The following is a 12687-nucleotide window of genomic DNA, read 5'->3' on the forward strand; positions in this document are numbered from 1 at the left end:
AGTTAAAGTTACAAATGCTTATAACTAAACAAAAATTTTAACAGATTTACTAGCCTTAGTAAAGTTGAAAAGCTTCAAGCTGTCATAACTTCCAAGCATACACACGTTTGTAATGAATTGATAATTTGAAGGAAATTCAAGTTCTTGTACAAAAGTTGTAAAATCTCATGTAGTTTTTCATTTGTCATTAATGCACGGTAAAAAAAAATTCCATATTTTTAAAGAAAGCTTTTCTTTAAACATTGACGCTTGAAGTAACTAGATTAACGCCGTACAAACTTAATATGGAGATGTTTTTATTGAGAATATCTTCGAATATTCTTATTGTCATTTACTTTCACAATAATTGTACAAATTTATAATTTCTAAATGTTAACAATAATTAAAATTAAAATGAAAAGTTTTATTATTTAATATTAATTCGTATATTTTAATTTGTTTGGATTTGTTGAGGAACAAATTTAAATATATGTGAGCAAAACATTCCATGATTAATGTAAATTTGTAAACATCGCAAACAAAACATATAATTACAACTTAAGTGTTGTAAATATGGAAATCTCTATAAAAAATTTCTAAAATAAAAATAAAAATTGATAATGAAAAAAATTACTAAAAACATAAAAAATATATCAAAGTAATCAAATTATCAAATGCAAACTTAGTAGTAAGAAAACATGGTCAGCCATTAATTGCATTAAGAGAAGAAAAAAAAATAATAAGTTCGCCTTCTTTATCTAAAAGAATTAATGTTGGCAACGCTTATTATGTTAAATATAAATCTCAAAAAAATAATAGTTTGTATATATAAACTATGATTAATAAATTAATGTTGTTCCAAGAACTAATTTAAAACTAAGCTCTTACCTAATCCAATACCGTGCACCGTTTATATAGAAAATTTTTTTTAAATTTATTACAATAAAGAATAATGTTAATAATATCTCTTTGGAACATTTCAAGAAAGAACCTAAGAGTCTCTTATTACAAAATGACTTTGATTTAAAATACCTCTTTTAAAATAAATAAATCAATAATATCAGTAATCTAAAAAATACTTATTTGAATTCTCAAAGCTAAACAAAAAATGCATAAAACTAATTATTAAAATGGAGATTTAAATGTCTTATAAGGAGTTTCTCAAAATTTGATTCTTGATTCCAGTGCCGTGGCTAGTGGATCGTAGTCCCTCCTCCAAAAAAAACAACTTGTCATCAGGGCCTCAATTTCTTAAAATATTTTTTCACTATGAGATTCGAAAAAAAAAAGCCTCTATATTTCCAAAAGGGTCACTAAATTTGCAAATGGGTCTCTTAAACACGCTGGTTCCCCATCTGGGTTGTGAGGTAGCCTAGCCACAACTATGCTTGGTCCACTTCTGTTATTAATTTGTATAAATAACTTTCTAATGCGTTATTAAAACTAAAACCAGTTATGTTGATAATACAAATCTATTTCTGACAGACAATTATATCAAGAACTTTTATGCAAATATGATTATTAAATATTGTTTAATATGTGTTGTTATTCTTTTTATTTTTTGAAGCTCAGACTTTTGTTTTGTGTTATGAAGTTTATTACTTAAAAAAAAAAAAAAAAAAAATTAATTTATGGTTTTTCAATAAATAAAAATTAAATATTTCCGTGTTTTTAGAAGAATATGTTTAAGTTAATAGCGCTTCTTTTTATTTTTTAAAAATAGATGTTTTATTTATTACGCTACCAATGTACGTTAGTTTATTTTATATAGTTAACGGAACTGCTCATTTTTAAATTGAACTTTGCATTTACGGAACTTATCAAGGGGCTTGGCGATAAGATATACTAGTCTTCTTTTCGCCCCTGTCAGCTATATATCTTCTTAGTAACATAAAATTGTATATATTAACACGGCAAAAAAAAAAAAAAAAGAATAAAATTTAAGTAAACAGTTGGTTAAACTGGTCATTTATAGGAATAGCAAACTCTTACTTTACGCTCAGTAAATAAACTTTTCACTGTTTCTTAAAAAACACAAGATGAAAATCTTTTACTGATCTTAAATGATAAAATATTTAAAAAGAAAGCCATTTTTTGTGAAAATTTATGGTTTCTCCAAATAAAATATATCTAATCAAAAATTAAGTTAGTATGTGCGTCAAACACATTCTTAAACTAATATACATTGGTTTAATCCGCTCCTTCATCAGCTACCCAAACATCTTAAATATACAGCCATCAAAACTTTAAAATGTTTTTAATTCAAAAAAATATGCTGGCATAATCATTTAAAGATAGACGTAAACACATTATAACCTTAATGGAAGATATAAATTTAACTTATATGTATTGATACTTATATTGATCTCTCTTCATAAAGTTTTAATAACAAATTTGAAATAAACATAAATGATTACTATCAAATTATTATATGTAACATGTGTAAACTGAATAAAATTTGATAAACATACAAAATTTCATTGATTTGAGAAACATTTGTGTCTAAAGGTACTCTGAAGTTTTTATAAATCTTTTTTCAGTTTTTTTTTGTTCGTTTATTTGATTTTCTTATAACCACCATAAATACTAATAACATTTTTATTATGGTTTTTAATTTAATTGAAACTTAATGAAAATTTTATGTTCTTTTGGATGTTTAGTGGTACTTATAAACAGATAACCTGTACGAAACTATCACGACTATTTTTTTAATTAACATTTCTACCTATTGAATGCTTTATTTAATTTATATTAAACTATTGAATGTTTTTGTTTTTACAAAAGAACGTATTGACGAAAATATGATTGGCCTGGTAGTCTATACTTTTGCAAGTTTTGCAAGCTTGCTTTTTAAATAACTTATTTTACATTATTTAAATATCTTGTTTGAAAAGATAGGTACGTTCCATGTGTCTCTTAAGTTTAGGCTCTAACTTATTTCATTGTAACAACAAATACCAATATTAAAATATAAATAAAACAACTGCTAAGATGCAAAAATTATATTTTAGCATTATTCATTCGTTTATTCGGTAAAATTAAAACAATGTTCCGCAAAGTGAGAAGTATATGTACAAATAATAGTTTTTCTGATGTTCTCCGAAAACTGCATAAATCATTCCGAAGTCAATAAAGAATTTTTTTTAAATAAATAAAGGCTTTCTTCGAGATCAAGTGATTCTCTGACGTAAAAAATGAAAAAAAATATAAAAATAAAAAATGAAAGAAAGAAAATATTTCTGTTATAGGTCTAAAAAACGATGCAGAAACTTAGTTTAATATGATAAAAAAATAATAATAATAATATAAAAATATAAATATGCGTGCAAAGTGATAATGAATAAACCATATTTTTTCTGATGTACTTCTACTACTCTATTTATTTCTCAGTCATAAAGAACTTTTCCGAAACTTTCCCAACTCAATACTTTTTATAAAATTGGTTTCCGTAATCAGTTTTTATTGCGGCAACAACTTTATGTTTTTACTCAAAATAAAAAAAGATTTTTTTACTACTACTATTTTTTGACTAGCGTTATTTGTTTAAGTGACTTTACTTGTTAATCTAATTTTATAGTTTGTCTGTAAAACTTAAAAATTTTGGTAAAATTTTGGTTAAAAACAACTACATCAATACAAATCTTTTCTAAAGCCATCACTTTACTATTACATACTTACATAACATGTTGCCTACGGCAACAGTTACACATAATAAAGGGGTGAAAAGGTGAGAAGCAATTCTGTACCTAAATTGTGCATACAAAGTTTGATTTTAATAACATAATAAAAAGATAAATTTTCAGCATAGACATGCATGATTTAGTTTCTAGTTAATATTGTGATTTGGCTTGATTTCTTTTTATTTATTTTTTTAATTTGAGTATTTCAACATAATTTCTCAGTCACGTATGCTGTTGCTAAAGACGCCTTGTAATTCAAAAAGCACAAATTTAATAGCAAAACAAAACAAAAGACCTAAAAACTTTTACTTATTTATATTTACCTTGGACAGAAAGAAATTTGGTCCATTAAGTTCATTTTTGCAAAAAAAAAAAAAAAAAATTAGTATTCAAAAAAAAACATTAAAATATTTAATATAACAATGAAAAGATATTTTGATTCTGTGATCTGAATGACCAGCAAACGAAACTTGTTTCTTGGGCCAAATATAAATAAAGAGTTGTGTTCTTTCTTTTTTTTTCTTCTTCGAAGTTCAACTTCATTGGTTATCATTTTGCATACATTTAATTTTTTTTTTTTTTTGGTAGTCTAAAAAATTGACGTTTTATAACGATTGACTGTTCTTTATAAAAATTTCCAGTTTGTTATTGATGCACTCAATCCATTCAATATTCTATACCTTCGTGACTATATTAGAATGAAAAACAGCTTTTACTGTAAAAATTTAAAAATGCCACACATTTTCGTTTCAATTGTTTCTGTTTTGTGTTTTGAAAATAAAGCTAACGTTACTGATCTTCCACAAATATCTGATTCATTGCTGAAATATACACATTCATTTATAATACAGCCATCTGCTTTTCATTGATAAAAAGAAAGTTTTTTTACAAAACAATTACTGATTGAGTGGTACAAAAAGGTTACAGAAATTGAAAAAATCAATATTATCAAGTTTATGAGTAAGATCCTCAGTGTAAAATAACTTAAAAATGGTCTAAGGTGATTTTTTTTTTAAAAAAAGGGGCGGGGGAGGGGGTTGTAATAAATCAAAAACTAAAAGTACCTGACAAATAAAAAACCTGACACAAATCCAGCCAGTAAAATTCTAGCGATCAAAGTTTAATAAAATTTTGATCATATAAGAAAAATTTTAATATTTTTTAAAAACAAAGTTTGCAACCAAAGGTATAACAACAATATAATATGAATTAGACAGAACTTTTATTTTGATGTTTCAACCACTTTTTCTTTTGTTTTAACTCTAAAGATTTTTTTTTTATTATAAAGTTTAAATTTTTTTTGTTATCCCGATAATCAGATGAAAATAGGTTTTTTAAGTTGATAAAAGTCTTGAGAAGCAAACCATATTGGCGCTATATTTGGTATCTAAGTGAATTTTTAAATTGATAAATTTAGAACGTATAAAAAAATGAAAAGAAAAAAATGCATTCGTTTCAATTTTGTATAAGCTTGAAGTTCAAGTTAAGATCGAATTCATTGGGGAAAAAAATTTATCTAAAAAAAAATAATTTAGATAGATATTTAAAAAAACAATAAAGATAAATGATTAAAACAACAGAGAATGATAATTAAAGTATTATGAAGAAAACAAAAATGTAAAAATATATATAAATAATAGCAAATAGATAAAATAAAGCAACTATTGTTTGAAAAGTGACAACAAAATCAAAAGTAGCAACAAAATAAAAATAATAACAAAATAAAAATTAATAACAAAATATAAAAGTAATAATGAAGTAAAAAGTAAAACAAAATAAAAAAAAAAAATAACAAGATAAAAAAAAAAACATAAAATAAAAAAATTAAAAATATTAACGAAATAAAATATAATAACTAAACAAAAAATAACAACAAAATAAAAAATAACAACCAAATAAAAAATAAAAGCAAAATAAAACACAGGGCCGACAACACCGGATTGTAGGGTGAGTGCGTAAGGGGAAGGGGGGGGGGGTGCACAACTGCCAATTTCTAAGAAAGGTCCTCTAAGTTTTGAATTTTTTTCTTCAATTTTAACAAGTTTTAACAAACGTGGCACGTCCATTTAGCCTCCTCTCCCCCCAACCCACTTGGTAGCCATGCAACAACAACAACAACAAAATAAACAACAAAAAAAAAATAATAATTAAATATGTTGCGAATTTGTTGGTGTTTTCGTTGTTTTAGCTTTCATATATCAGTATTATAAGGGTGACATTCCAGTATTATAAGGTGGTATTTTATTTGGTTAATTAAAATGTTTTTACTTTAAATTGCTGGTGCATTTTAATAGTAAAAACTTGGCACCAGAAAGCAGATTTAAAATTGGGCAAGAAAAAAAGCATGTCAACTATAATAATTGCTAAATTATTGCCACCCCTTACGCCTTACGCCCCTAACGCGCAAAGGATATAAAGAAAGGTATTGTTTGATAAATCAATAAAATAAATCAATAAAAGGCATGTTCGATAAATTTATTATACAACATCAAAAGTTTATATTCTACAAAATTGGTTTAAGTAAATTAATTATTAATTACTTTGATGATAAAAATATTTCAAAGGATTAACAGATATTGGAAGACAATTAGAGATAAAGTTTTTGAAACTAACTTTTTGACAATTTTTTTTTAAGTTCTTTTAAAAAAAGGTAAACTTTTTAAATATGGTATTGAAAATTTCGTTTGAAAGCATCTGTATTTATTTTTCCTATTAGTAACAAGTATTAGCAAGTTTGAATAGTAACATAGCAGAAATTTGCAGAGCATACGCGCTGTATATGGCAGAATTTTGTTAACAAATAAATGCTAATTAAGCAATGAAAAAAGTCATTATAGTAATTAATTCACGTGAATTGTAAACTTACCCTACTTGTAAATAATGTACGCTACTTGTAAATAATCAACGCTACTTGTAAATAATCCACGTTATTTGTAAATAGTTCACGCTACCTTTAAACAGTCTGCGCTACTTGCAAATAATCCATGCTGCATGTAAATAAACCTCGCTACATGTAAATAATCTACGCTAATTGTAAAGCATCAAAACAATCCCCCACATACAAAATTTTAAAACATAACAATAAGTTATACTAACAACAACAAAAAATGACTATGTTTTAACCTTCTTTTCCGATAAGAACCTAAGATAAACTAAGATAAATATAATATCCACCCTTTTCGTTCACTTTGAAAATTTCAATACTGAAATTCTTAAAAATTATAAATTAAGTGAACAATTCGAAATAACCAACAATTATCAGCGTAAACAATTTGTTTACGCTGATGAAACATTTATATCAAGTTTGTTAAATACTACATGTGGAGTTCCTCAAGGATATATATTAGGACCTCTCCTTTTCCTTATTTATATTAATGATCTATATAAAGCCTCAGATTTAATAACAATTATGTTTGCTGATGATACTAATTTATTTATGCCACACAAACGCGTTCCTACTCTTTTTCATACTACGTCAACAAAGAATTAATCAAAATATCTGATTGGTTTAAGACTAACATATTATCTTTTAACATTGATAAAACTTAATGGATTCTTTTCCATCTTTTTATTTAAAAAAATAAACTGCGTATAAACACGCCTTTTTGTTGACAAATTAAAAAAGTATCAGTAACCAACTTTTTAGGTGTTTGTGTAGATGAAAATCTTACTTGGAAAAATCGTATTAAAAACTGATCAAGTAAAATTTCAAAAAGTATTGGAATATTGTACAAAGCAAGAAATGTTTTAAATAAACATACTTTGGTACAATTATATCTCTAGTTTATTCATTGCTACATAAACTATGCAAACATTGCTTGGGGTAGTACAAATAAAAGTAAACTTATACCTCTTAATGTCAGCAGAAGCATGTATCTTATATATTTTAAAGACCGTTTCATATACCAAGTCTATATTATTTGAAATGAAAGTTTTTCATATATATGAGCCTTATATATTTAATACTCTTTGTTTAGTTTAATTGTAAAACCATTTCATCCCCAATTTGTTTCCATAATTTCTATTCATCGAAAGATAATACTAAGAACATTTTACGACAATTTTATTAAGCTTTATATATATAATAGTATAAACCCATTTTTCGAATAAACTTTTTTAAATTTTGTATTTACTTTTGCGAACCATTTTTATGGAATAAAATAGCTTTAAAAAATTTTACTGAGGATTTTATTTATCAAAGTAATTACTTTTTTTTTAAATGGAAGTTTATAGAACTTATTTTAACAATTGACGATTTAATAATATACTTCTGATATTTTTTAGTGATCCTCCTTTTTACCCTCTATTTAAACCTGAATTTATAAAATTCATATATTTATCATCAACAACTGTTATCTACATATATATTAGATCTTGTATTTATAACGGAATTCCATTTTATTTTATTTATTTTTTTTCCGTTTATCTTCAAGTATAAATACTCTTGATGAAAGATTCTTATTTTGTTAACTTATTATTTATCTTGTAAATATCTTGTAAATTTTAACACAGTTTTTAGCGGTTTTCGACAAAGAGACCTTATTGTCCTCTACGAGTCCCCACGTTTTTTTATTTATTAATAACAACCATTACATATATATATACAGTATCGGACAAAACGAGTGCAACCAAATAACTCTAATTTCGTTTCTTTATATAAAAGTGCTGCATTTTTTCAATTTAGAGAAATAACTATGTAACTGTTTAGAGACAAAGTTCTTCAAGTTTTATTCATCACAAAGCTCATTATTTGTACACGAAAATTAATAAATTAATCAAAAGTATTAAAAAAAAGTTGATTTCTTTCCGGACAAAACAAGTGCAACTCAACAAAATGTTGACCAAGCTGTATTTCGCTATCAATATTTCGTAGCGAATCCTTTGTTGTCGGTCACAGCCTTGCATCTTCGAGGCATAGATTCGATCAGGTGATCAATGAAACTTTGTGGAATCACTGCCCAGGCCTTTTGGATTTTTTCAAACAGTTGATCCTTATTACGAACACTTTCACGATTAATTCTGCGGTTGACAATCTCCCACAGGTTCTCAATGGGGTCGAGATCCGGAGATTGAGGCGGCCAATCCATCACCGATAGGTGGTTGTCTTGAAACAATTGCTTGACTACTTTTGCAGTGTGTTTCGGATCGTTGTCTTGTTAAAAACCCATTATATTGGCATATTCCATTCAGCATGAGGTAACAAAACATCTTTAAGGATATTTTTCTACATGAAACGGTCTATTATTCCATCGTTTCGATGTATTGGACCTAAACCGTTAGCAGAAAAACACCCCCAGACCATTAAATTGCCTCCACCATGCTTCACGGCCTTATGGCAGTAACGTAAATCGAGGCGTTTTCCGGCCGGTCGACGTACACGGCAAACGCCATCGCTCCCAATGATGTTGAACTTCAATTCATCACTGAACAGGACAGTTCGCTATTTCCTCACATTCAATTCAATATGAGATGTAGCAAACAGGAGTCTTTTCTTCTGGTTTTTTAGTGAAATCAGTGGTTTCTTTGCAGGGCGTCGAAAAACAATCCGGCTTCAACAGCACGTCGTCTGATTGTTCGGTCCGATAAAGGCAGCTCTAATTGCTTTTGTATGTCGACTGATGATATCCAGGGATCCTTCTTGACGGATCTGACGATCATAGAATCCTCTCTAGAAGTGGTGGAACGCGGTCTTCCACCTTTGTTATCTGCTGTCAACTTCCCCGTAGAACGATATTTGGAACATAGTCTTGATACGGTCCGTTTTTTCACGCAATATTTATCACAAATACTTTTTTGTGACATTCCACTTACGTAATCGCCAATAATTTTCTTTCTTATTTCTAATCCAAGACTGACGGGAGCCATTTTTGCACTTGAAGTCATAAAAATAATAAAAATAAATAATCACGCTTCTCAAGGCTTACCGTGTTACATTTACTTTGTGATGATACAATAATGCTCTGTGGAACACAACGTCTTGGTTGGATGTGGACTGTATTGATGTAATGAAACACTTCTTTTATTGATGTTCTTCGATAAAACACTTTGAAAAAACTCGATAAACTATCTTGATAATACTGACTGATTGACTTACATATACTGACTGAATTACATGTCTCTTATATAGTAAAATGAACCTGTGTGAACCTGTTCTGGAAGATTCTAGATGCTTCTTTTCGATGCTTCTGGAAGCTTCTGGATGCGTCTGGATGCTTCTGATTGTTTCTAGATACTTCTGGATGCTACTGGATGCTTCCAGATGCTTCTTCTGGAAACTTGTGGAAGCTTCTGCATGCTTCTGGAAACTTCTGGAAACTTCTGGATACTTCCTTTAATTATTAAAAAACTTCCGTGACGTTGACACAGCCAGACTTAAGAAAATTAAACAAACCAAAAAAGTTGCACTTGTTTTGTTCGCTGCAAAATCGCACTAGTCAACGAAATTCTGCCTGTGTGCAGAATTTCGTTGACTATATATATAAATCCAATCTCCAGAAGCCAGCATCCAATCTCTGGAGACGTTTGTCCAGTCAAAGCGTGAATGTTTTCAACTACATAAAAAAAAAGGAACAGATAAAGTTAGCTCACAGAAATATTTAAAAAGCTTATTGAGAATTTAAAAAAACTCCCTTTGACTGTGGACATGAACTTTCCACTCAATCGTCACTTTCCCAGAAGTTTGGTGTTGAGAGCTTGATTGCAGTGATTTATCTCAATGCATCCTCTCTTAATCGGAGAATGGGTGCTTGCAATCTCTCTTCGGTTTCTAAATTAGTGAAACTCGGATCTGGGACTATCAAGCCTGGCGGAGAGAAACATGAATCCAAGTTGTTTATTTAAAAACAACTTGAATTCCATTTCTCCATAAAAATGTCTTTATGCGCTTTAAACAGTTAGGTATTTTTATTCACAGGAAATGTGTGCATAATAACTTCCCTAACTTTGATATTGCTCTTTGTATGTACCTTTTGCTAATAACAACAAACTTCTCGATGGAAGACTGTTTCGTAATATGGTATGAACAAAATAATAATCATCCAAAGTAAAAAAATATTTAAAAAGATACATAAGAGAAGATTGTTGAACTGTATAACAGATCTGAAAGCATCTTTAAAGAACTGCTTGTTGACTTTGAGTTATTAGAAAATCATTGCTTTCGCTTTATAATGAGAATTTTAAACGTTTCAAACCTTAAATCGCATTATTTTAAAAATTGAAGAACTTCGATATTTCATTTAAAAATAGTATTGTAGAGTATTTGTACTTAAAGAGTATATTGAGCTTTTTATTTTAAAACAAAAGACGTTTTTTAGATGTCTAAAAAACGTCTTGAGCTTCTGGCCAATATCTAAAATAAATTTTTCACAAATATAGATAATAATAGCTTTCCCATAACATGATAAATTTATTTCACGTTTATTTCACATTCGAATCTGAATAAAACTTTTGCTTAGTTTTTTTTTTTTTTTTTTGCTACAAAATTTTTTGCTTCAATTTTATTTTAAGAAAATCTTAAAATAAAATAAAATTGAAGTTAAGGATTTTTCAAAATTAATTCAAAATATTTCTTAAAAAATATTTATTTTAGGTTGTATAAAAAATATATATATATATATATTATATCAATAAAAAAATTTAAAAATATCGTTGCTATATCGTTCTTTATATAATGGTTTTGATAATTCACTCTGATTTACTTGACTGCTTTTACTTGGATTGACATTTAATACTTTAAAATTTAAAATTTTTACAAACGTTCACAATCTTTTTTTTTTAACTTTTTACTTTTTTTTAATGTAAAAAGTTTTGACAATCGCTTACGCTTTGTTTTTTCTATCTTGGTGGATTCTTTATTATCTGCAGAGTTTAATAAAGATGGCTGAAGTAAATGTTTTTGTGCTACTAACGGTTCTGTCGACAGCTGAGGAGAAATGATTGCGGTGGATAACATGTGTGAAAATTGTTTGTTCTTTTTTGCTTTTGAATTTATGCTTTTGAAATCCAGTAAAAGCGTATTAAAGACACAAATTACATTATAATTAATTTTTGCTGATGATTCAAAATAATGTATTTTTCCTCCCCACTCTTTTATTGTTATCAAAGTTTCATCTTGTGACAACCTTCCCTTTCCGCCTAGTATTGTATCAACTTTATTTCCAACAATAACGACAGGAGTAAGTGGTTGCAGAGTTGTGACTTCTTCGTACAACTTTTTTGCTTCTTTTAATGACGCTGCATCGTCAAAAGCAAAAACAATTATGAATCCGTCACCATGTTGAATGGCATGCTTGCGCATTGCAGGAAACTCATAACTTCCTGATGTATCTAATATTGTAAAATTTATAGTATGCTTGCCAACTTTAATACTTTGTTGATAGTTATCTTCAATCGTAGGTATATGATTAAAATTGTATTTATCAAATAAAAATCGATGAAGCAAACTAGTTTTTCCAACGCCTCCTTTACCTAACATTACTATTTTCATTTTGAAAACTTTCCGCTCGGAAATAGAAACAACTTTTAAATAAAAATTTAACAAATGACGCATAAAATGCAAATAATATTAAAAAAAATGTTTTATGAGTAATTGCTACTACGAAATGTTTTTTTTGCTTCACTTTGTCTTTATTGTTTTAAAAACAATTCGTCAATTAACTCAAAAATTACCGTTACTAAACAGATTAAGTTTATTTCTTTTTTCTTGGTGAATAAAATAATATCATTTTTGACATAATTATTAAAAATGAATATAATAACCAACTAATAGATTATAGATTTTATTCTATTGTCATAAAATACTTAACTATAAATTAAAACAAAATAAAAGCTCGTAAAGAGCTTTACCATTTTCTTTGTAGTTAATCATTATTAGTGTAGTACATTGTTACAGCAGATACAGACGTCATACATAATCAATTGTTGTATAATTGTATATATATAATTTTAATTCTTAAATGAAAATGTAAATATTTAATTTTAATTCTTAAATAAAAATGTAAATATTTAATTTTAATGCTTAAAGCAACCC

The 12687-nt window shown here is 27.4% G+C and overlaps 2 protein-coding genes across 2 annotated transcripts in view; both read right to left on the reverse strand.

Annotated features, from left to right (window-relative positions):
* LOC101239935 (voltage-dependent L-type calcium channel subunit alpha-1D) overlaps nt 1-4937 on the reverse strand; it is a 109418-nt gene extending 104481 nt beyond the window's left edge. The window contains exons 1-2 of the mRNA XM_065791769.1: nt 4724-4937; nt 4094-4480 (exon numbers count right to left, since the gene is read on the reverse strand). Coding sequence (XP_065647841.1) covers nt 4094-4212 — 119 coding nt within the window. The 5' untranslated portion in view covers nt 4213-4480; nt 4724-4937. The remainder of the gene's footprint in view (nt 1-4093; nt 4481-4723) is intronic.
* A 6469-nt stretch (nt 4938-11406) lies between these two features.
* LOC105843555 (GTP-binding protein Di-Ras2) lies at nt 11407-12132 on the reverse strand. Its single transcript, XM_065789729.1, has one exon. It carries the CDS (start codon nt 12130-12132, stop codon nt 11407-11409), a length of 726 nt encoding a protein of 241 aa, XP_065645801.1.
* Between the last annotated feature and the right edge of the window lie 555 nt (nt 12133-12687).

Source organism: Hydra vulgaris, chromosome 02 (genome assembly GCF_038396675.1).
Source record: "Hydra vulgaris chromosome 02, alternate assembly HydraT2T_AEP".
NCBI classification, from domain to species: Eukaryota; Metazoa; Cnidaria; class Hydrozoa; order Anthoathecata; family Hydridae; genus Hydra; species Hydra vulgaris.